We start from the raw sequence: 24,051 nt of genomic DNA on the forward strand, positions 1-24,051 counted from the left end.
TCGATCCCAGGACCCCGGGATCATGACCTGAGTCGAACGCAGATGCTTAACCGACTGAGCCACCCAGGCGCCCCTCCTGCCCTTTCCAAGGAAGCTCACCTCGCTACAAAGGGACAGAGGTTCCACAACAGACTCAAGCTTCCAACCCAAGCATCCAAGACCTTAAGAAATCCCTTCCTTAACCTCAGGAACCCTTACCTCTCTGTAACAGGAGACCCCTCAGGCTTCCGCGAGATGATGTAGCGGCAGCTCAGCCCCGCGTCCTTCACCATCTGATCTCCCAGGAACTCAGCCAGGCGCTTGGCGGTGCTGATAGACGTGGACTTCTGCTCCCCATAATCTTCCAGCTTCCGAGACATGGAGCGGTTCTCAGAGATCAGCTCAAACAGCTCAGAATCGGGCATGTTAGCTGCCTGAAGAGAGGCAATGGGCACAACATGGCGCAGAAGGAAAGGAGGGCTACCCCAGGCTCACCGGAAACACTCCTCCCATGGTAACTTGACTTTCTCCAGCCTGATACACAGCGGGGCTGTCTCACATCAGCGAACAAAACACAAATTCAAACACAAAACCTTAACTTCCATGTCATTAAACTATGTAAAAAACGTTAAGAAATGTTTACTGAGCTATTAGCACCAAAGCTGCAAAAAAAGGGGAAAGACATAAATGGTGATTTTTCTCCTAAAAGGAAAAAAAATACAGGAAAAGGAGGAGCGAGGAAAGAAAGAGACAATGCCAGCTGGAGAGCCAAGGACCGAGTGAGGAGCAGAGGCGCTCCTCAACAATGAGGAGTCAGAGGCGCCTGGGAGCAAACAGCGCTATCTGCTCCCCGACCACCCGCCCCCGCACACGCGCACCCCTGACCCCGCGCCCCCGCTGACCCCGCGCACACGCACCCGACCCCCCGCCCCCGCTGTCCCCGCACCCCTCACCCCGCGCCCCCGCACCCGACCCCCCGCCCCCGCACCCCTGACCCCGCGCCCCCGCACGCACGCACCCCTGACCCCGCGCCCCCAACATCCTGTAAGATTTGCCTGGCCCCTGTTTCGTGTTTTTCTCTCTTGGTGCTTACTCTCGTGTATGGGTCAACACTACAGAACAAGACAACATGCCAAGCTACAGCGGCCCACAAAGCAAAGGAAGACAAAAATGTTCCAGAATATTCCAGTACCCCTTTCACTCAGAAAGCCTCCTCTTAGCAGACAACACAAGAAAGGAGGGAAAAGCGTCTGTACAAAGATGTTCAACGCAACATTACAGCGGTGGAAACCAGAATCCTGATACCCAATAGTAGTGGATAACTGTGAGTTAAGTAATGCAAACGTGATGAAATACAGACTAACGAGCAACAGAGAGAGAACGATAAATTTCGTGAGAAGATATTTTTAAAGGGAGCCGGCCCTGTTGTTTAAACTGTGGAAACCGCATGCTCATTTACAGGGCCTACAAGGATTGTGAGAATCCAAGAAGTTGATGCAGTCACGGGTAAATTCTGTCTTATAGCTGCTTTTAATGTGCTGGGGTCTTGTCAGAGTTAGCCCTGACCCACCCTGCTCTCCGGGAGCCCAGGGACATGGGGTCCCTCTGCCCGCAGGACCTTCGCAGCCCGGGAAGGAGGGGGGTGGCCTTACCTTACTGTACAGCACATCCAGCCAGTAATCAGCCACCTTGGCAACAGAGCCATACACTTCTTCTAGCGTGCTGCCCTTGAGGAAGGCCTCGAACACCGAGGACTGGAAGATCTTAATCAGTTGCAGCTCCCCTCGGCGTTTGATCTCGAAGCCCTTTAGCTCAGCCAGGGAACCGTCCTCATTAAAGACGGCGTACCTGGAATCACAGGCAAGCATGGCAGTGAACGGGAGCCTGGGATGTTGGCTGCGTGCCACCGGCCCTCCACCCAACCTTCTCCTCTACCATCTGCCGGGCAGCAAATGTCTCTCCACCCCGAGGCTCCTGCTTCTGAGAGAAGAACGACAGAAGGGCCGGCAGCCTGTGCAGCCAGAATCTAACAGGTGGAGAGCAGAGCTGGTAGTATTTGTGTCTCCAAATTGAATCAAAAAGGTCAAAAAAACAGAACTACTCCCATCTGGCCTCCTGGTCTACTTCCTGGATGGGTTAAGTCTCATCCGTTCATTTTCTTCCCAAACACGAAGGCTGTGGGATTCCTACCTCTTCTTCAGTTTCTTGCCTTCTTCCTTGGAGGCTGGAAGGATCATGGCGAGGTAGGGTCCGTCAACCTCGAAAAAGATGCTGTTCTCTGAGCGGGTGACATAGGTGAGTGAGGATGGCTCAGTCAGCTCCTGGTACTGATCATTGGTGAAGCCTTCCTGCAAAACGAGGGGAAGGGGGGCTGCCTTACTCCCAACCATTCTGGAAGTGACAGCTACCCTCCGAGGACTGGCTGGACCAGCAAACTGGGGCTCTTCTGTACAATGGACACCACTCAGCCAGGGAGAGTTTACACTCCGACACATGTCAGACGTGGACGAACCAAAACGCATTCTGCTAAGTCCAGGAGCTTATACGACTTGTTTCCATTCACAAGGCATTCTGGAAAAGGCAGAATTATTATTGCACAGAGAACACACTGGGTAGCCAGAGTCTGGAGCTGATGATAAAGGAGCGGCACTCGGGAACTGTTCTGTGTTGCTCTGTGAGGTGGAAACATGACTCTATGTGTGGGTCAAAACCCAGAGAACTGCACTCTACGAAGAGTGAATTTTACTGTAAGCAAAGTAAAAAGCATTCAACCAGGATACTGGGCAACCCCAAGAGGGACTGCAGACTGGAAGACACGAGCCCGGCTGCATTCTGTGTAGAACCCCGCTCAAGGGCTGACTTGTCACCCTGGCAAACCCTGTCCTGATGGGGTTAGTACAGACCAAAGACAGAAACACCACACACACACTGTGCTGTAGCTGGTAAGTTCACTGCACAGATGACACAATCCTGAAGCCCCTGCGCACATACACTAGGGCTCAACAAATGAACACACCAAGAAAATGAGGGACAGGCTTCTCACCTCAGGAGGAAGAAGTTACTAATGAGGAAAGGGGACTAGACTGGGGCCAGACAGATCGCTGTGGACTCACGTTCTCTATTTTAAAGTGCACACGCAGACAGAGAAATAAACCCAGCTGCATGTGTGGGCGAGGGGGGCATCAGGCATACACATCTCTCCTGGCTCGATCGGCCAGAACAGCCAGAAGCACCAACAGCCACAGCAAGGAGCCTCTGCCCCTGATCTTGGTTTCCAACACCCTCTCCAATAAAAGGAACCTGGCTCCTTAGAGAAACAGCTGATTCTGGGGCTGGGACTGGGAAACTCAAGATGAGGTTGGAGCACCTTACAGGACCAGTAAGAAAGTAAGAAGTAGGGGCGCCTGGGTGGCTCAGTCGTTAAGCATCTGCCTTTGGCTCGGGTCGTGATCCCAGAGTCCTGGGATCGAGCCCCGCGTCGGGCTCCCTGCTCGGCAGGGAAGCCTGCTTCTCCCTCTCCCGCACCCCCTGCTTGTATTCCCTCTCTCGCCTTGTCTCTCTCTGTCAAATAAATAAATAAAATCTTTAAAAAAAAGAAAAAGAAAATAAGAAGTAAGACAGTGCTGTTTAAAAAAAAGCCCCAAACCTGAACCCAAACCACAGAACAGAGGCATGTGTCAAGAATATGTGGGCAAATGGGAAGGAGCCCCCAGCAGCCAAAGAGGAATAAGCGGGGTCACAAAACACAGCAGGACATGACTAAGTACATTGCTAAGCGGGGGATAAGTGGTAAAGAAGGGTGATAACGCTTCCTGACGGAAGGATTCCAATTAATACACGTACCAGGAATGTGGGAAAGAGGGAGCCGCCAGAGGGGAAAGCCACACAGAACCAGCAACAGACACTCAAACCAGTGAAAATTAGAGAGATACAGGACACCTGCATCGTCTCAAGTATCTCCTCCAGCATTCGCTCAAGGCTCTGGTAGTTTTAACACGCGGCCAGACTGACTCTCCTCCCCGGGGGTGTGGGGAGGTGTGGGCTCCATGACTCCATGTCTCACTCCTGCAGCAGCGGGAAGGTGAGCAGGACAGTGGGTGGGACGGGGGAGGGGAGGCCAGAAGTGCAGATCCTGACACCAAGCAGCAACAGGATGAAACACGGGCACATCGCCTTTGGCATTCCTTCAAAAATGCTAATGACCTCATTCCAATGACGGAAACAACAAACAAATCCAAATGAGAGGCAGTCAACAAAACTCGAGGCCAGTACTCCTTGAAGACAGGGAGCTGCCAGCCTGGAGGGGACTGAGGAGACAGGACCAGCACGCCCAGCATGGAGCCCGGGAGACGCAGGAAATGCAAATAAAGACTCTGGCTTGGTTACAGCGTTGTGTCAACGTGAATTCCTTAGTTCTGATCACTGTGCCAGGGCTTACAGATGCTAACATTAGAGGAAGCAGGCTGAAGGATATATACAAATCTCTGTTCTACTGTTAGGACTCTTCTGTAAGTCTAACACTATTTCAAAATAAAAAGTTAAAAGCGAACAGTCGGACACTGTGCTAAAGGGGAAGACTCACTCCAGCGCGAGCACAGCACTCTCTGTACAGATCCTTGGGCTACAGAAAAGCCTGAACGGCACAGGCAGGCTGGTCTGATGTTCGGAAGGGACCAGGCAAGCTTGAGAGCCTACACAGTCCCCCTCCCAAATCCCCATCAGAGTGGGGGTGCCAGCAATCCAGGCCCAGACAGCAGGCCCTCCCTGGAGACCCAGGCTCACCTTGACCATGATGTTTAACATGGCCCCAGGATAGGAAATGGTCACCTTGGGCTTTTTTACACTGGTCGTTTTGATGACAAAGTTTTCAGGGAAGCTGTTGGGCAGGACGCACCATATTCCATCTGTGTCCAGCTCCAAGGGCCTCCTTCAGAGAAACAGAGAAACGAGGCCACATGGATACTGGACCATGGCCTTCACATAGGGAGAACCTGGCGTGAAGGCCCTTCCTGGCCATGGACCCATGAAACACAATGCCCACCTGCTCGCTCCCCGCCCCCGCCCCACAGCCCCCCTTCCAGGCTGTCCTTTCCCAGCAGCTGACCAGAGTGCAGCGCTCACCCGATCTGCTCAATCAGCTCCCGTGCCTGGGTGATGATGTTGGCCCCCGTGAAGCAGACGATGCCTGCCATCTCCATGGAGTACCAGCGAGCCCTGAGAAAGAGAGTCACAGCCTGGGGGGCCGGTGGGGCTCCCCTCAAAGGGTCACTAGAGGAGGTCAGCAGAAGGACACCGAGAAGGGGACATCTGAAGCAGGGCAGGAGAACCACAGAGGACCTTAGCTCAGTGCTGGGGACACTCCTCTGCCCTCCTTCCAGGTGCAGGGCTGGAAGATGCAGCAGGCCACCACTGTCAGCAGCTCCCTCACTGCCAGCCCAGGTGGCCGTGCGTCCTCACGAGCCCCCTTCCACTGTCCCCAGCTCCATCTCGTGCCCTCTCCATCTCCCAGACCCCACGCTCACCCTCACCTCTCAGGGAAAACACAAGCCCGCGGATGCCCGCGGCTTCCCGCCAGACACCCAGCCCACTGCCCCAAACCAGGTCGCGTCGGGAGGCCTGCCCCTCCTTGCCCCTGAGGACTCCACTCTAGCCCTGCTTTCCACTCCTCCTTCTCTGCCATTAGAAAGCAACAAAAACTAGGGGTGCCTGGGTGGCTCAGTCAGTTGAGTGTCCGACTCTTGGTTTTAGCTCAGGTCGTGACCTCAGGGTTGTGGGACTGAGGCCCACGTTGGGCTCCACGCTCAGCGGGGAATCGGCTTGAGACCCTCCCTCCCTCTGCCCCTCCCCCACCCCCACGCCCCCACTGCACACATACACAAGTGTGTGCACACTCTCTCTCTCGAATAAATAAACAAACCTTAAAAAAAAAGGCAACAAAAAATACAACAACCTTCCCTCAAACCTAATGCCTAGTGTCCCGTATTTCTCCTTCTCCAGAGTCAACATGCTGACCCTCCCCAGTGGGACCCCTACCCAGTGGCCAGGCCTCCATGACCCGCTCCCCGAAAGGCCCTCACTCACCATTCAGATCCCCCCTCGTCCCACGTCCGTCAGAAACAGTCCACCTTGACTTTAAGCAGCACCCCACCCCGGCCTTCCTAACTCCTCAGATGGCTTCACACCTCGTATTAGTCACGCAGTGTTGCTTGGTGACTGCCCAGACCCTCTCCACAGCCTCCAACACATAAACACCCTGGAAACTACCACGTCCCTGTCTCCCGCCCAAGACACGGAGACGACATGTCTGTGGCGCCGATGCCCTCGGCACCCCAGACCCTCCGCGTCAGCGTGGCCCCACCCTCACCCCAGCCCCAGCCAGCGGTCCCGCCTCCCTGAGCACGAGGCCTGCAGGCACCAACTCCCCCGACTCAGGCCCCAGGCAGGAGCGTACCCCCTGCGCATGACGTAGCCGTAGAAGGAGTTGAGGATGCATTTGTGCGCCAGCTGCAGGGAGTCGTACAGGACCTCCATGTTCTTGCAGCGCTTCACTTCCGCTGCGTCGCCCAGCTCCATGGCCGCGGAGAGCTTCTTTTTCCACACCTAGGACCACATAGAGACCAATTGCCTTCTAGGTTCTTTCAGCTCACATTCTACGTAGTCAGTGGCCCAACGTTTTAATAGTTTGAAAATTTCAAACCTACAGAAAACTTCCAAAACGAATACAACGGAAGACCATAGACATGAGGAGAAAAACCACTGCGGACCCTGGGCCACGTTTCCTTTACCCCGTTCTCTGTACGGGCACAGCCCCTTGGAAGGTGCAGACATCAGGACCTGACCCCCTGAAGACTCCAGCACACAATTCCTAGGAATAAAGGCATTGTACGTAACCAAAACGCGATTACCGCCCCCGAGAAACGTAACAAGGGTATGGGGTCCGCACGTCCCTCCCAGGTCTGCACAACCCGCAACCCTGCAGCCAGGCCAGAACCACACACCGGGCTCCCACGAGTCCCGAGTCACTGGTAAGCCAGCACTTCCCAGTACAAGGCAGATGTCCTGAAACGAGTTCTGAACACAAAGGAACTTTTATTTCTTGTGAGACCAAGGACGAGGAGAAAATACTACAGTAACCCACTTGGACAACTCAGACTTGGGACAACATCAGCCTCCTGGGACAAAACCCAGAACCCAACAGTGAGCCAGAGGAACAAAGGAAACCCAAGTCCGAGACAAGCAACAGAAGAAGGGGCTTCACGCCACCCAAGAGGCCCAGGGGCTCCCAATATGCATCCTGTTATTCAGTGGACTCTGACTGAATGCTGTGGACAAGCTGAGTTACAGGTCTTCTCCAACAACAGAACTCAGAAACCACTGACAGGCAGAGAGCAAAGTGCACACTAATAAAGACAGCATCTCAGGATTACAACTGACTCACGAGCCTAATGATGGACCAACACCTGCTTATCGGATCCTGTACCAAGTGTTGGAAGACGGAAACAATAAAGCTAACGAAGGACCTCGTGCTATTCTCAATAGTTGTAATGGGAATGTTCTTCTCACTGTGGTGGTCATTACACACGTACATACATTACACGTATGTTTTTGTCAAAATCCACAGAACTGCGCACGTGGAAGGGTGACCAGCACGGGCACTCAGGGGCACATGAACTCACTCCTGCCCAAGCTGCATGTCTGTCCCTGCTTGCTAACTTGGATGCTGTCACAGTCATCAAAGATTTGATGCTTCCCTTTCTGCTTAGAACACCTGACCTTCACTTCCTTAGCTGATGCATTTCAGTACCTAGAAGAGCACCTGGCAAAGAACAGGCAATAAACATCTGGAATGCATGAAAGACTCTCCAGAATTTGAATCAGACTAGAAGCCATGGATCGCGAGTGCTAGGCCTGGGGGTGCCCGACCCCAGTCCCACCCAGTGCCCAGCCCAGAGGGGGACATGGTGACACCTGGCCTTCACACCCACGGGCTGCACCTCCTGAAATGCTGAGCCCGAAAGGCAAGGCTGGAGGACATCTCCCCCAGCATGTGGGTGAGACTTACACTGGCAGATGAGCTCTACCTGCTTCACTGCGAGGAAGCAAGTCTTCGCTAGCAGGATCTATAGGGTGGGTTTCCGTGATGGGACTGGCTGTCCTGAGGCCAAGATGTCCCAGGACGAGGAGCCAGGCCTCTCTGTGTCCGTATTAACCAAACTTAGGGTAACGAGAGATACTGAAGAGGCCCCTAATAAGAGCAACTGACAAAGAACCACAGGGAAGGCCATACATATTTCTGCAAACTCGCCATCCAATATGAGAAGAAAATTTTCTTGAAGGTCTGATATTTAAAGAACAAAACAATTAAGATATTCACTGAATGTCTACTATGTACCAGGTACCGTGTTAGACTCCGGAGAACGAGACACTCACTACACCTTTAGTTCTTGTCTGAAGAGAGACAGAGAAACAAGAAACTTAACAGTTACTTAACTGAAACAAAATGAGATGGGACCGCAGCTCCCCAAAAGACTGAAAATTAAATTACCGTAAGACCCAGCAATGCCACTTTGGGTACACACTCAAACGAACCGAAAGCAGGGACGTGAGGAGCTGTTTGCACATCCACATTCACAGAGGCCAGAACTTGGACGCGACCCAGCGCCCGTGGACAGACGAAGCATGAACAGAACGTGGGGCGTACACACAACGGACTACCATTCAGCCTCAGAAGGAACGTCCGACACCTGCCACAACATGGATGAACCTCGAGGACCCGATGCTGAGGGAAATGAGCCGGTCATAATCAGACGCTGTGTGATCCCACTAACCCGAGGGCCCTACAGGAGTTAAACCCCGAGACAGAAAGTAGAATGGGGGGTTACTGTTATGGGGGAGCAGAGTTTTAGCTCCGTCAGATGAAGAGTTCTGGGGAGGGGTGGGGGTGGTGGCCGCACAGCAGTGTGAATGTCCCCAGTGCTGCAGAACTGTGTGCTTAGAAATGTTGAGTTTTATGTTATGTCTGTTTTACCACACTAAGAAACCAGCAAAAAAAGGTAATAATTATAAAATGTAATGACAAGAGTCTGTCAGAGCAGGGACCTTACTGAGTCCAGCAGTGAAAGGTCTTTCAGAAGAAAGAACCCCATTCGCCCAAGTATAAGACTACTCTGTGTCATGATCACTGAGGTGTTGCTACATACCTTCCTTGATCCTGCTGGACGAAACGGTTAGTAAATCGCACTCCCACTCCTCCCGTCAGAGGCTGGCAAATAAAGGGCCACGCGGCTAATACTACACTCATGCAGCCTGTTTCTACTCCAGCTGCTCACCTCCGGCTGCAGAGGGACGCAGCTCAGTTCCAATAAAATTTTATTTATAAAAATGGCCCGCCCAGCCATAGTGTGCTGATCTCTGCTCTAAATAAATACTTCCAAAGCGATTACTCAGAACAGTTTCAAGGCCTCAGGCCTTTAATCCCTCAAAGCTGAAAATAACTGTGCACTCATTACTTTGCAAATGCATGGGAGCCCAGAGATGGGGAGCCACACATCCCAGCTGGGGGTTCTCATCTCAGAAACTCGACTCTGCTCTGACCTCACGAAGGTCAGACTCACCTTGTGGAGACCTTTGAACTCATACCGCCTGTCTCGGAAGGCACGCACCGTGTCCACATAGAAGGAGTTCTCCCGCTGGCAGACGGTGGTGAGGCGCTCCTCCACCCTGGTCACGTGGATCTTCTTGTACGCCTTCCGGCAGTAATCTGAGGCACAGTCGAGAGCAGGGGAGCATGAGAGACTCCACAGAGGAGGTAGCCAGGCCTCCTGGACATAGCCAAAGAAAGCGAGGAAGCAACAGATGCCAACCAGTGCAGCCTTCTAGGTTAACACCAAGGAGCAGAGAAGCCCGAAAGATACGTGCTGGTTCATCCTCTCAAAGAAAGGGCAGCCCCAGTGTGAATGGGCCAAAGTCCCCAAGAGCACAGGAAGGAGAAGTCACCATCTGAAGAAGAAATAAAGGGAAGCTGCAGGAAGAACCAGTTCACAGTGACCTCATCCGGTGCAACATCCAGTTTAACTGACCTCAGGCTGTGATGTACCAGCACGGCCCGACAAAGGCCCAAGCCAGAGGAGGCACTGTGTTTGGAAGGCACTCACCTGACAGCCTCCGCTTCTCGTATTTAGCCTGCTCCTCGCGGGACAGCTCGTGAAAGGCCCGGGCTGGGCCCTCTGCAGTCAAGGGAGGGAACTTCTCCGACTCCAGCTGGTGCTGGATCCGATGGTACTCGCTGCGGCTGGCTGGCACTAGGCGGGTGACAGAGGGAGTCCGTGACAGGGGCCTGCACACCTGCTCCCCGCCGAGCCACCCTGCCCCTGCCCTGGGGCTGCACTCACTGAACTCGCCCCTCCACTGCCAGGCCATCTTCCTCTGGCAGTCTGCTCCCGGCTTGTTGAAGTCACAGGCAGCACACGTGGCCTCATCCACCACGGCAGAGGGCTGCGGTGGGGTGGGAGGGGGATCGGTTAGGGCCTGGGCAGAAAGAGCTCGATTCTGATGGGGGAACCTGTCTCACCTGCAGGCGGTTTGTCAGGATGATGTTGGGATACATGGCCCCCACGTCCAGGTGGTAGATAAGGGGACACTCTATTCTGTTTGGAACATCTTTCAGGGAGGTGAGCTTGGTCTTAATCTGATCACACACCTAGGAGAAAGGACAAAGGAGTGGCGACCAAGACAAAAACTGGAGACTGTACGGATGGTCACAAAGCAAGCACCATGGGTCCCAGAAGGATGGCAGATGATGGCCACCAACCCCTGGAGGTATAGGAGCCCCGCAAGAAAAGACAGAGCCCTAAGGAAGACAGCATCTCGGGGAGCAGCAGCCTCTACCCCAGGGGACCTTTTGCGGTTGGGAGAAAACTGTGAAAGACTGCGGCCTTGCATGGCAGGGCCGTCTGCCAGCGAGTGTGGGACCAGGCTGGAGCATCAACAGCACTCTTCCTGGGTGCCATTCGTGCCTGCATGGCGAGGGCATGGGATACCCCGGCCTCAGCAACCCCTCACCTGACAGATGAGAAGGCTCAAGAGGTTAGCAGGGGCTCAAGCATAGGCCCCCCTTAGCCCAAACGCTATGTTCTGAACCTCCGTGTTAGATGGTCTCCAGCATTACTTTATAAACCAAAGAATCAGACTCGTTTCCAGAGGTTGAGCTGTTAGCCAAAAAACCCCTCCTGATCCCAAACACTTAGATGTCCTGCACAAAACATGAGAACTATCCCTATAAACGCAAAACTGAGCTTCTAAGTTACCCTCAGAGGGCAAAAGCAAAGAGCAGACTTAGAACCAGAGCAGTGAGCTAATTCGGTGATGCCCTGTGTTGGGGTCCCCAGGACCACTCCCCAGGTGCAATGACTCACAGAACTCAACCAGCCAAGGGAAAAGGCAAGTGGGGCGGAGGCGGGAGGAGGTCAGGCTCCAGCTGGGATGAGCTTAATTCTCCCAGCATCAAACCAGGACAACACTCACCAAGTGCCGTGTTGCCGGGACGCTCACAGACCCAGCGCCCAGGGCTCTTACTGGGGGCGGGTCACGCAGCTCCTCTGCCCGCACACACCCAAACCACAGACTCCCAGAAGAGAAGCAGGCGCTCCGCGTGAACCAGTGTTAGCACAAGTGAGTCAGGTTCACGAGGCGCTGCCGTCCAAGAAAGGGGAGAACCTGAGCCCCGAGTTCCCAGCCTCACACGCAGGTGCTTCCGAGGCCGGCCGTCTGGGCCCGCGGTGTGAGCACCCCACACATTTCTCATGCCTCCTCAGTGTGAGGCAACCTGCACACAACAGGGACACAGAACCCCAAATAAAGGCAGGCCCTCAGAGGCCACCTCCATGAAAGGATTAACTAGAACACGTCTGCCCACCAGAATCACATCTCTTCTGGGCTCTTGCTGGAGAAAGTCTTCCCTGAGCACCTGGCACCAAAGGCTGGTCCCTCCAGCAAGTGTGTGGTTGGGGAACCCTCTAGCCAAGGAACCACATGACAAGGGACCCCAGGCCAGAAACTGCATCAAAGTACTGACAGCCCCTGATGGGCCACCTGAGCCTCCCTGCTGAGTATAAATTCACATTCGAAACCGCAGAGTGTGAGAGGGAACACCCCCATGATCCCCATGACCAAGAGCAGACACAGTAGGAGGAGGCCCCGAGAACTTGAGAATACATCTCCTAGAGTAAACGTGGGAAAACGAGCATAAATAAAAATGCTTAAGACCAAAACTCTAAAACAAGAGTCCAGTTAAAAAAAAAAAAGAAGCAAATCAGAAAAAAAAATAACAGAGCCTCCAGAAATAAAAATATTGTCCTAAAAAGTAAAAAAGTCACTGCAACTATATAAAGCTAAAGCTAACTGGCTTCTGATGGTCATGTATTTTCATCCACTCCCCAAAATGTAACACTGAGTTAGATCAGAGCACGGACGCGTACTTAACTGAAAAGTTCATTCTGCACAAAACGTACACAACACCAAGGAACACAACCCCCAAATTTGAGAACTAACGTATCCACAAGTTAATCTAATAACCCAGCAAACCTCTGTAAAGGACTAGATAATAAATACTTTAGGTTTTGTGGCTACATATTCTGTCAGATGTTGTTTGTTTTTTATAACATTTTGAAAATATAAGAACCATCGTTAGCTTGCTGGCTGCATGGGCGTCGTGGGCTATGGTTTGCCCACCTCTGCTTTAAACCGTCAGGTTTAAAGTTTAGACTGAAACACACCTAAATAGACACAAGATTAACCAGAAGAACAGCCACCTTTTTTTATGAAATATGTTAAATTTGGTAGTCATGTGAGAAAAATCACTTGAATGCAAAATTGCCCTTAGTATTAAAAAACTCTTTAAAACCCTCCAAAGAAGATAAAGAACACACCAGAAACCATGACTAAAAAGAGTACTATCTACCCTATGGAACAGGATGTGCCAGAAGCATTAATACCTCGTTTCTAACTAAATTCAAGGCAAATGAATCATTAGGAGAGCAGTCCCTCCATCCTTCTCCACCCTGAGGCATGTTCTGAAATCTACTAGGGAGGGAGAAGAGAGGGAAGGAGGCAAAGTTCCCAGAGGACACGCCCAGCACCACCGTGACCCCCAGCTGGTGCCTCCCGTCAGCACCGTGGGGACAGGATGGTCCCCTGGAAACAAAGCGATTAGCCTGTTGCCCTTTTCCTAAGGACCCTGGGCTGCCCTTTAGAACATTCTGGAGACGGCGCGAGGGCCACACTCCCCGTCCTCCAGGAGCCCGATGCTGGGCTCCCCCAGGCATCTGGAGGCCTCCGCTCAGCACACCTTGGTCTCAAGTTGCCACTTCTTCAACTTGAAAGTGGTGTCTGTTCCTTCTGAGGTGCTAACTCACATTTGGTTTTCAGCCTGGATGCTCCTCACAGCTTGTCCTTTGAGAGTTCCCGAGGCATACGGCAGCTGGAGCTGACAACAGCTGCACAGAACTTCACAGTTTGCAGACTACACAAACACATTCTTACTTGAATTCTGCCTAGTGAGTCTGTTACGAGATGTTTCTCGAAATCAATCCTAAAACTGGCAAAAACTTCAAACCACGAGTCACTCAATATGCCGCAGTGCTGAGCAGGGCCTAAGAGACACACCTGAGAAGTGCTAAGTCCAAAGAACAGGACCAGCAAGCTGGGAGGTACCCGGGGTCTCCAGGCATGGGACACGTTGTCAATGGTGCTTTCTGTTATTTGATGGGTGCTATGGTCACTATATTCTACTCTGTCACTTATAGGAATGGGCTCTCAGCATTTTTAAAGTCTCCTTAACAACAAAAAATAAAAACCAATGGCTCCTCGCTGCCTATAACATGAAGTCCAAATGAACTGGTCTTCAGACCCAGCACTCACCTCTGTCCCACATCCGCCCACCACGATGTTCCAAGAGCCAGCTCAAGAGCCCTCCGCCTCCTTGTGAAACTCTCCTGCCTCCCTAAGTCAGGTCATTCACTGTGACCACAACACTGTCCTGTTCCTCCCCCTTGCCCCAACCAGGCCAGAAGAAGCCCTGTGTCCTGTGTCAGGGCCCAAGTACCAATGCGTAACAAACATGCTCCTGAAAGAAGCCGGTCTACAAGGCAGGGCACGTGACAATGGTTTCTCCTGGCCCCCCGGAGCGTTACCTCTTGGAAATTGGTGACCTGCTCCATGGGCACCTTCTCCTCTTCCTCGATGGCATGACGCATGGTTTTCTCCACCCGCTGCAGCAGGAAGTCAAAGGCAGCAGGATTCTAGCACAAGTGACCAAGAGAGGACATGAGTAAGACGGGAAATGCCCTTGCACCAACCAGTCTACCTAGGAGGGACGCCGGCAGAGAATGCTCCAGAGAAGCCGAGCACCTGCCCTGCAGTGCCCTAGTCAAGGGCGGGCCAGACAAAGGAGGTCTGGTAAGGGGTGCACAGGGCAAGAGAGGAATGAGGGCCTTACTGCAGCCCCCACAACTTCCGGGTCTGACCAAGCATTCGGCAGGAAGACCAGGGAGGGGCTCACCATCCTGAACCTGCAGGGGATGTCACTGCGAAACACGCCTGACTCAAGGGCCTCCACGTGGCCACCCACATAGGTCTCGGCGTCCAGCACGTGACCGTCATCTGTGAGCTTGTTAAACTCCTGCTCCTGCTTGTTGGGGAAGATGATGTTGGCATGGAAGGCCTGCACCATCAACAGGGCCTCACACAGCGTCCCAGAGCCCTTCCGCAGCACCTGTGGGGGGGAAACAGCCGGCTTCAAATCACACGCCAGAATCCCACAGCTGCACCCACGTCAGCTGCCTGGGACCAGCTCCACTGGGCAGCGTGTGGAGAATGGCACACGGGGCCAGGAGAGGCACTGACCTCATCAGGCTCCATGGGGATAATGGTGCAGAGGGCGAATATAAAGGGGTGGACATATTTCATGTACAGGTAGTACGTGGCCACTGCATCTGACACCGAGTACGTGGCCAGAGTCTGAGGAGAGAACATCAGAGAGTAAGAGCAACGAGGAGGCACGGAGGCACCACATCAGAACCAAAGGGCAGCAGAGTGAGGAAACACACGTACCTGGGGCTGCTCAGTGGCCATCCGGCACATGTCCTCGGGGTCCAGCTCCACAGGGTCGTAGCCCAGCTTGGCTTTGGCAGCCGCCTTGAGGTTGTGGCTGCCCACAGGAAGGTAACTGTCCCTCTTCACCCACCTGGGAACAAGAACAAGAGCAAAGGTCAGAGAGGACTCCGAGATGAAGCCCACCAACCATGACAGTGGCAAAGCTGGACACACCCCAGAAAGACATAGTCCTAATGGCACCCTGGAGATCTCCACTGAGACCCCCCAGGGAGCAGACCTCTCATGAAGCCTTTCACCCAGATCCAGTCAACCTCGCGGATGTGCCCACAAACACGAGGAAATGCCAGGGCCGGTCCTCCGAGCCCCACAGCCTTCCCTTCCTCCCTCACGGAGAAATATAAACATGAGGGGTTGGGAACCCGCACCCTCTGGCCTCCCTCCACCCCTCCAGCTTGTCCTGTGGGTGCTGCTAGTCTGCCCTGCTCTCCCCCTCCCTCAGGCCCTATTTTTAAACTCCTGTTCTCTCCTTACACAGTCTCTTCAGCAATGGAAACTGGAAGCACCCTGTGCCCCTCAACCCCGTGCCCGTCTCCACATCCTGCCCTCAACTCAGTCCCATGACGCACACGGCTGTGTCTCTGGCACCCATAACTCACTCTTAACTGCATCGACTCTCACCTCCTTCAGCCTCCAAACTCTTGCCATCCTCGTCCCCAGAAATGCCCCCTGTGGCCTCCCAGGATTGCCGCCTCCTCTGAAGGCCCCCACCTGTCCTTTACTTTTCTTCTTGAGAAACCATTGATCACCATGCCCCATGTGAATGGGGTTCCCAGACCTGCTTCCTCCCCCAGACACCAACATTCCCTGTGCTTCACGTGCCCCTGGCCCCCCTGTCCGTGGATCCCCAAGCCCACCCCTCTTCAATCCCATCCTCATTACGACTTGGCCTGCCCCTTCCAACACATGCACCATAACGCCAGGGCTGCAGAGCAAACAGATCAAGCTTTAAGCGTGTCAGCAGTGCCTCAAAACTCACCCTTCTACAGGATACAAGAGGCCCACAAGACCTCCTTTCTCTCCAGCCTTCCACCTCAGCACTCTGAGCCCCTTCGAATGCCTATCTCCAGCCTGGACACCCCTGGCTGCGGCAACCCCACCTTTGTGGGGGGCTCCCACGGCACCAAGACCTCACCCAACCTGGCTCTTCTGCTCTGGCTTTCCCACCAGGTCTGACACTCACATGTTTGCTGGCAGAAGGGATAATGAGCACACAACAAAAGACAGCACGTCCCCGGACCCAGCCAGAACCGCACCCACTGTCCTCAGAGATAACGGGAGCTGCTTCTCAGAAGCCACTTTCCTCCTTCAAAGGGAGGCGGACAGGACCAACGTGTGCCCGAAGGGAGCCCTGGACCCCAGTCACAGAAAGGCCCCCTGAGAGTGCGATGAGCTGCGGGGCCTACCTGAGACAGTCCATGTGGATGCACTGGGGGGCCCTGTACTCCCCCTGGCTGTCCTTCTGGAACCCTATCTCCTGGCACATGTCCAGTCCGTGGACCGCCGCCCTGGCCTCCACAAACGGCCTAGGGATGAGGGCAGACAGATGGGCACACAGGCCGTTATCCTTCAGTTCCTTCAGGAAAAGGAGACTGCCCCCAGCAGACCCCCAGCAGACCCAGGAACGCCCACACCCACCTCTCCTCAAACGGGGCGAGGTGCCTCTCAGGCCACCAAGCGGCGCTCCTCCTGCCCTCCCTCCTCTCAGACTCTTTTCGGCTTAACCGTTAGTAAATGAGCATATTCACACCACCACGCAACATCCCGTCCCCAACACGTTCTAGCTACTCACAACACATCAGACTTACCAGTCAAAAAAGTCACCATTGTAGGTGACCATGATGGTGGGTTTGGTCTCCTGGACATGTTCAAACCATCTCTGGATCAGATGAACCTGAATTCAATGATTCTTAGCTGTCAGAGGATTTCTGTTTCTTTTCAAGCTGTTTCCTAACACCCCTCCCAAAGTTCAGGAAAAGCAGGGACCTCATGTCACCGTTCCATTTCCATACCCACCCAGTGCTTCCAGTGTGAATGAGGACCCCGCCGCTAAACACCCCATCCAGCACGCTGCCATTCTGATTACATGAGCGCTGAGTCCTCTTCCTCCCATTTCACCCCAAATACCTGGCAGTATCCCAAAGGACACCTTTTTTTTTTTTTTTAAAGATCTTATTTTTTATTTGAGAGAGAGAGCAGAGCTAGAGACAGAGCACAAGCAGGGGGAGCGGCAGGCAGAGGGAGAGGGAGAAGCAGACTTCCAGCTGAGCAGGAAGCCCGACGCGGGGCTCAATCCCAGGACCCTGGGATCATGATCTGAGCCAAACGCAGAGGCTTCACCGACTGAGGCACCCAGGCGCCCCACCAAGGGACACCTCTTTACCTCATCGGGTTCATTGAAGACACAAAAAGGTCCTTCATACTCTGGCTTGGGGGTGAACTCGAAATCTTCAACATCTTCTGAAACGATCTCCCTGTTGGTGATGAGGTAGCCCTGGGAAGTGCGTGAGCCATCGGCATGAGTTAGGACACAGAAAGCCAAAATACACCTCTCCACTTTTGGCCCAGAAGCTCCTGCTACAGGCATCTGCAGCAATGGGAAGGCACCGCAGCTCTCCCAAGAAGAGCCCTGAATGTCTCAAGTTTCTGTTGGAAGGACCACGGCTGGTTCGTTCACTTTCCTGGACTCAACTCACTAATTTTTCACCCAAAATATACTAAGCATAGAGTGGATGCTGCTCTGGTTTAGGGCCTAGACAAGGTTCCTGCTCCTACGAAGCTTACATCCCAAAAGGTACCACTTACCTGACCATCGATCATATAAGAAATCATCATAATCTGGTCAGTCTCAGGGTCGGGAAACTTGAGGGGCAGTTTGGTCGTCTCGATGTCAAATGCCAATACCACAGGGTCCTGCAGGGACACAACGTCTCATTAAGTTGGAGAGAAACCAAGCCGAGCTCTAGAGATCTCACTGGTCTTCTCAACACCTACCACCTCCACCTCTAGCTGCTAAAAGAGTCGAGCTGCCACAGGGAGAGGTTCCAAAAGAAGTGAGACAGGCATTTTGGGGTTGACTGAGCTATATCAAGAATGCCATGATTCACGGATGGCATAAAAATTTAAACACATACAAGAGATTAGAGCATGACAGGAAAATCCTAGAATTATGGAACACTTGAGTCTCAACGTGCTTGAAAATGCATGACCTTATTGTGACCTTTATGACAACCCAGATAGATCGTGGTACAGAGCTGACATCTCCGTTTTGGAAATGAGAAAACAGGAATACAGACTTGCCCAAGAACACAAAGCCGTCCCTGAACCAAGGCCTTCCAGTTATAAATCCATTTTTCACCACATCACTTTGCTATCAACCACCTAAAATGGAAGACAGAGCTTTCCCTCAAATGTTCAGATCCAGCCCAGCTCAAACACGGACATCACATCGTGATGTGTAAGCACAAAGTGAAATTATACTCGGTCAGAAACAGACAAAAAAAAAAATTTTTTTTTCTACAACTTTTTTAAGAAAGTATTTGAGGAAAAAGAAGAAAACAAATCTCTGACTCAAATTCATCCTTCAGCACTGAATGAGCTCTCTCCAGAAACAAGTGGAAAAGTCAGGATGGAGGAAATGCAAGCAGTACTCACGGGTCGTTCAACAAGGTCATCTCGTCGGGCGATTTCCACAGGAAAGGCACTTCCTCGGTATCTGACATTGTACCAATGAGCCTGCAGGACGGGTAGCACGTTAATAAAGAGCTCTGCATCTGTCCCAGGAGGTGTATTTCTCTACGGATTTATCCTTTCAGGGTCACCTCCTGACTGTCCAGCTGCCCGAAAGGGACGGCCCACTCACCACATGGATCTTCAGGTCAATGGAGAGGCGGATGTGGTAGGGCACATCATACTCCCGCATGTCCACAATGTTATCCAACTGGTCGGTGACCTTCTTAGAGGCTTCCTCTTCATCAATAACCACACTGCCCCCTTGCAGAACACTGCAAAACGGAGAGAGGCCAGCTTACTCAATTATACTCTGCTTGGGGTCGGAAGAGGGGGAAGACCAGAGTCCACGTGGAGTAAACACAGAAGGTAAATCGAGGTGGCAGAGATGACCAGAGAGGCCCTTCTTAAAGATGACCTCAGATGACACCGTCCCACAGCAGTAGGTCAGACCGGAAATTCCGTACACACTTAGGACGTGTATTTTATAGGATGGAAGTTAAAAACTTAAAAAACTGGGGTGCCTAGGTGGCTCAGTCAGTTAAGTGTCTGCCTTGGGCTCAGGTCAGGATCCCAGGGTCCTAGGATCGAGTCCCGAATTGGGCTCCCCTCCCTGCTCAGCGGTGAGCTGGCTTGGGATTCTCTCTCCCTCTGCCCCTCCCCATGCTCACACTCGCTCTCTCTCTCAAATAAATAAATCTTTAAAAAAAAAAAAAGTGGTGTCATTGGGAATCCAAAATGTCTTTACTGTTACAGCAACTCAAACTTCAGAGCCACAAATCCGCCCCTATGTAAGAAACAGGTGTAGCTAAGACACCACCCAGGAAACCACTTATTTAACGCAAATGCAGCACAGAAGGAATCCTACCTAGGCTGGGGCACCTTGATTTTGGCTCAGGTCATGATCTCAAGACGGTGAGATCGAGCCCCATGTTGGGATCCGTGCTGGGCGTGGAGCCTCCTTAGAATTCTCTCTCTCCCTTTCCCTCTGCCCCTCCCCCCTGCTCACACTCTCTTGCTCTCTCTCAAAGAAGTAAAACAGATAAACAACTAAAAATTTAAAAGAAGAAATTCTACCTAATTACTTGCAAGTGTTTCTACACTGAACAGAGCTAATCCTTAAGGTAACTTCATTACTCAGTTTTCCTGCTTCCTATCCATCCTGTCAACGTAGGAAACATGGGAAACAGTCCTTGTGGACCGCCTGGGGGATCTGCTTACGAGAAGGCTTACCAGGAGAGCATAGCTGTGTAGGCATCACTGGCATGGCCCTGCTCCCAGTTCTTCTTCACGGCAGGGGAGACATCCTTCCTCACTCTGACAAGATCCTCCACGGTGTTGAAGGATAGCTTAATGTAATTTCGCTTCAAACCCACCAAGTGATTTGGCTACAAAGTGATGAGATTGTGCTCATGAGTTCAAGAGAAAAAGGACTTTATTGGGGTAAGAAAATAAGGGGAGAACAACTCAAAGGTAAATACATGAGTAGACCTGTTCGCAAGTCCAAAGCATCTTGTCCAACTCTGCATGTGGCACAACTAAACCACCAGAGTTCTCTACGAGGACGTACGCACAGTCACCAAAGCCCCATCATCCGTACACCATCCCACAGGTGCTAAACTTGGCCTCTTCCATCTCACCCCAGGGGCAAGGTAGACCAAACCCATTTACCCTGGAGGGTTCTGGTGATACTCACCAAGTCCAGATCCTCTTTGGGGACAGTCTCTATTTTAGCAATTTTACCCTGAAACTTCTTGGAGAGAAAAGATGAAACTTCTCGTTCACAACCCTAAATCGAGATCAGAATGAAAGAACTTCCTATTAGTAAAATCTACTGTCTTCCTTGCCCGTTTCTCTAGAGGCCTCTTTACTTTCAGTTCTGAAATACACACACACACACACACACACACACACACACACCCATAAAATGAGGCACAGGTCGTGTGACCTGATTCTATGGACCACAGACTTACCTTTCTGGTTGCAATGTAGAAATATGGCTTGTAGGGCAAGGCCACCTGCAAGAGCCACCAACCCATTCAGGGGCAATGAGAAAGAAAAAAGGGGAGATAAGTGAAGACAGGCTGTTTGATGCTATCCCCACAAGCTGCCCAGATCTAACGTATCTTTGACCTTGACATCTCTTACAAGGTGATGCAGTCCGGAATTAGCACCTGCGCATACGGCAGGGGCAAAAGTTTGAGAGACAAAACTACTCCTCTCTCAGGCTTTCCAAGTTGGTTCTCTTATGACATAGTAAATGGAGACCCATGTGGCTCCAAGGGGTCCATGTCCCCAACAGGCTTCGGGCAGCTGCACACCAGAAGCCTCTCAACCCCTCTCCTCCCACTTAAATGAACACCTGCCATTTTGGGCCCAGCTACATCTCATCACTGAGTGGGTCTTAGCTTCTTGGGGTTCAAGACCTTACCTTAAATCTGCTCCCATCATCTTGAATAAAGTAGTAATCCACTGCACTGACTAAGCGTTTGTCTTCATCTAAAATCTCAGTCTACAAGAGAATCAGTCAACACGGGCACCAAGTTATCCCCTACGCAAGTACAAGGACCCTCTTGCTCCTCCTCTGTGGGAAACTGAGCACAGAGACAAAATCTTTCTCCACCCCCAAATAAACATTCCCCATTCACAAGAACTGCATCACAACATCTTCCAAGTGTGGATTTCTCTCAATCTCTCCCTCATTCTTGAAAACTTTTTCTAGGTTAACAGGGACCCCCCTGAGTCCCAGTAGCTTCTTTACAGCCCAGTGATGTTGAAGAAGAAAGAAGGAGAGCTACGAACAATCCCACCTCCACCTGCACCACCCACTCTTCAAAGGCCTAAGCCAGCAGCTGCCCAGGTGCTTACAGGGTGCATGTTGATGAGCCAGCCTGTCTTCTCACCAGGCTCCTTGAGTCTCTCAAAACCAAACCGCAAATCCATCTTATCTGTCCACTGACTGCGCTCCAGGCGCTTAAGTGCCGAGACAGAGGAAGAGGGGCCATCATCCCTGAATAAAAGGAGGGAAAACCTGTCTTCACCGATCATGACTCTTATCTATTCCCGAAACCCTCAGTCCAACCAGTGTAAGCATTTTGGATGCAACACAGTAGATCCATCCCTGAAAAACCTTATATTTGGCAAACAGTTCATTAAAGTAACAGAAGTCATGGGAAACATGACTGGGGCAGCAGCCTCAAAACCTGTTCAACTCTGTAACCAGAACACTGATAAAAACAACCATCATGGCTAGATGCTTCTGCCTTATGGGATATTAAAAATGTACAGGGGCACCTGGGTGGCTCAGTCAGCTCGGTGCACGACTCTTGATTTTGGCTCAGGTCATGATCTCAGGGTCATGAGACTGAGCCCCGCATTGGGCTCTGCGCTGGGAATGGAGCCTGCTTAAGATTCCCTCTCTCCCTCTGCCCCCTTCCTGGGCATTTATCCCAGAGGGAGGAAAACTCATATTCATACAAAAACTCACGTGTGAACATTCATACCACTTTATTCATTATAGCCAAAAAGCGGAAACAACCGAGATACTACCTACAGGTAAATAACCTATGTCACATCCATCCCCATGGAATACTATCCATCAATAAAATAGAAGAAACTTACTGATTCATGCAGTAACTTGGATGGATCTCAAGAGCATTATGCTGAGTGAAAAAAGCCAATCCCCCCAAATTATACACTTTATAATCCGAATTACGTAGAGTTCTTGAAATAAAATGAGAGGTGGAGAACAGATTAGTGGCTGCCACGGATGAGGAAGAGGGAGGAATGAAGGTGGCTGTGACTATAAAAGGGTAGCATGAGGGGTCCTGGGGATAGACTTGTTCTGTGTCTTGATTGTAGTGGTGGTCACAAACACACAATGTGCACAGAACTAAATACACGCACATACATAACTGAGTATCCATGCATTGCATGAACATCAATTTCCTGGTTGTGACCTAGCGTTCTAGTAACTAAGATGATACCACCGGGGGAACTAGCTTATACCCATAAGGAATATAATGGGATCGCTCTGTGTAATTCTTTTTTTTGAGATTTTGTTTTTTCTTAAGATTTTTATTTATTGATTGATTTGACAGAGAGAGAGAGAGAGACAGCGAGAGAGGCAACACAAGCAGGGGGAGCGGGAAAGAGTGGGAGAGGGAGAAGCAGGCTCCCCGCTGAGCATGGAGCCCGATGCGGGGCTCGACCCCAGGACCCTGGGATCATGACCTGAGCCGAAGGCAGATGCTTAACCCACTGAGCCACCCAGGCGCCCCTTAAGATTTTATTTATTTATTTGACAGAGACACAGCGAGAGAGGGAACACAAGCAGGGGGAGTAGCAGAGGGAGAGGGAAAAGCAGGCTCCCGGCTGAGCATGGAGCCTGTCATGGGTCTCAATCCGAGGACCCTGGGATCATGACCTGAGCTGAAGGCAGATGCTTCACCAACTGAGCCACCCAGGCATCCCCTCTCTGTGTAATTTCTTACAACTGCATAAGCATCTACAATTAATTCTAAACAAAAAAGTTGCTGCTTTGTATTTTTATTTCTAAAATGAGTTCTCAAATTTATTATTAGTTTGTTTTTTGGTAAAGTGAAATTAACCGTATCTACCACACAAGATTTTCATGCATGTTATAAGAAACAATGAAAACCGCAAAGCTCGCAGCACAGTACAAAAAACAAGAATTTTGATGACCAATTTGGACGGGATTCTAGTTCTGCCTAAAACCGAGCAGCGACCAATCATATACATATGATAAGCAGATAAGCTTCTTTGTATGCAGTGGGTACTCAACAAACAGCATTTGTGACATTTATTAAAGATCAACACAAAGATAAGAAAGTATCTACTTTTGTTGCCTACAAGGTAAACTTCTGCAACGGACACATTATCTGAAAGAAATTACTTGAACGATCTGCTCAGACTTGTTTCCGTTCACAAAGCGTGCGCCGGGGAAGCGCTCACTGACCGCTGTCCCGGCCCCTTTGGGGAACACACCGCCCAGTCCCCCGCACGCCCCGGGGGCGGCCCCGCGCGCGCACGCCGCCCAGTCCCCCGCACGGCCCGGGAGGCGGCCCCCCGCGAGCCGGGAGGGAGGAGAGGCGAGGAGCGCGCGCGCGCGCTGTGATCGCGGTGGTGCAGGTGTCCCGCCCCCACCCCGGTCCG

At 51.9% G+C, this 24,051-nt stretch overlaps 1 protein-coding gene across 1 annotated transcript in view; it reads right to left on the reverse strand.

Annotated features, from left to right (window-relative positions):
• The window catches only part of POLE (DNA polymerase epsilon, catalytic subunit), a 43,333-nt gene extending 21,499 nt beyond the window's left edge, over nucleotides 1-21,834 (reverse strand). The window contains exons 1-25 of the mRNA XM_021692286.2: nucleotides 21,745-21,834; nucleotides 21,308-21,388; nucleotides 20,850-20,894; nucleotides 20,573-20,665; nucleotides 20,110-20,264; nucleotides 19,010-19,151; nucleotides 18,802-18,882; nucleotides 17,953-18,060; nucleotides 17,531-17,641; nucleotides 16,956-17,041; nucleotides 16,554-16,673; nucleotides 15,088-15,220; nucleotides 14,881-14,994; nucleotides 14,537-14,749; nucleotides 14,169-14,276; nucleotides 10,550-10,678; nucleotides 10,371-10,473; nucleotides 10,134-10,280; nucleotides 9,594-9,739; nucleotides 6,431-6,579; nucleotides 5,101-5,193; nucleotides 4,762-4,906; nucleotides 2,170-2,327; nucleotides 1,632-1,827; nucleotides 199-413 (exon numbers count right to left, since the gene is read on the reverse strand). Coding sequence (XP_021547961.2) covers nucleotides 199-413; nucleotides 1,632-1,827; nucleotides 2,170-2,327; nucleotides 4,762-4,906; nucleotides 5,101-5,193; nucleotides 6,431-6,579; nucleotides 9,594-9,739; nucleotides 10,134-10,280; nucleotides 10,371-10,473; nucleotides 10,550-10,678; nucleotides 14,169-14,276; nucleotides 14,537-14,749; nucleotides 14,881-14,994; nucleotides 15,088-15,220; nucleotides 16,554-16,673; nucleotides 16,956-17,041; nucleotides 17,531-17,641; nucleotides 17,953-18,060; nucleotides 18,802-18,882; nucleotides 19,010-19,151; nucleotides 20,110-20,264; nucleotides 20,573-20,665; nucleotides 20,850-20,894; nucleotides 21,308-21,388; nucleotides 21,745-21,819 — 3,146 coding nt within the window. The 5' untranslated portion in view covers nucleotides 21,820-21,834. The remainder of the gene's footprint in view (nucleotides 1-198; nucleotides 414-1,631; nucleotides 1,828-2,169; nucleotides 2,328-4,761; nucleotides 4,907-5,100; nucleotides 5,194-6,430; nucleotides 6,580-9,593; nucleotides 9,740-10,133; nucleotides 10,281-10,370; nucleotides 10,474-10,549; nucleotides 10,679-14,168; nucleotides 14,277-14,536; nucleotides 14,750-14,880; nucleotides 14,995-15,087; nucleotides 15,221-16,553; nucleotides 16,674-16,955; nucleotides 17,042-17,530; nucleotides 17,642-17,952; nucleotides 18,061-18,801; nucleotides 18,883-19,009; nucleotides 19,152-20,109; nucleotides 20,265-20,572; nucleotides 20,666-20,849; nucleotides 20,895-21,307; nucleotides 21,389-21,744) is intronic.
• Between the last annotated feature and the right edge of the window lie 2,217 nt (nucleotides 21,835-24,051).

Source organism: Neomonachus schauinslandi, chromosome 14 (assembly GCF_002201575.2).
Source record: "Neomonachus schauinslandi chromosome 14, ASM220157v2, whole genome shotgun sequence".
Classification (NCBI taxonomy): Eukaryota; Metazoa; Chordata; class Mammalia; order Carnivora; family Phocidae; genus Neomonachus; species Neomonachus schauinslandi.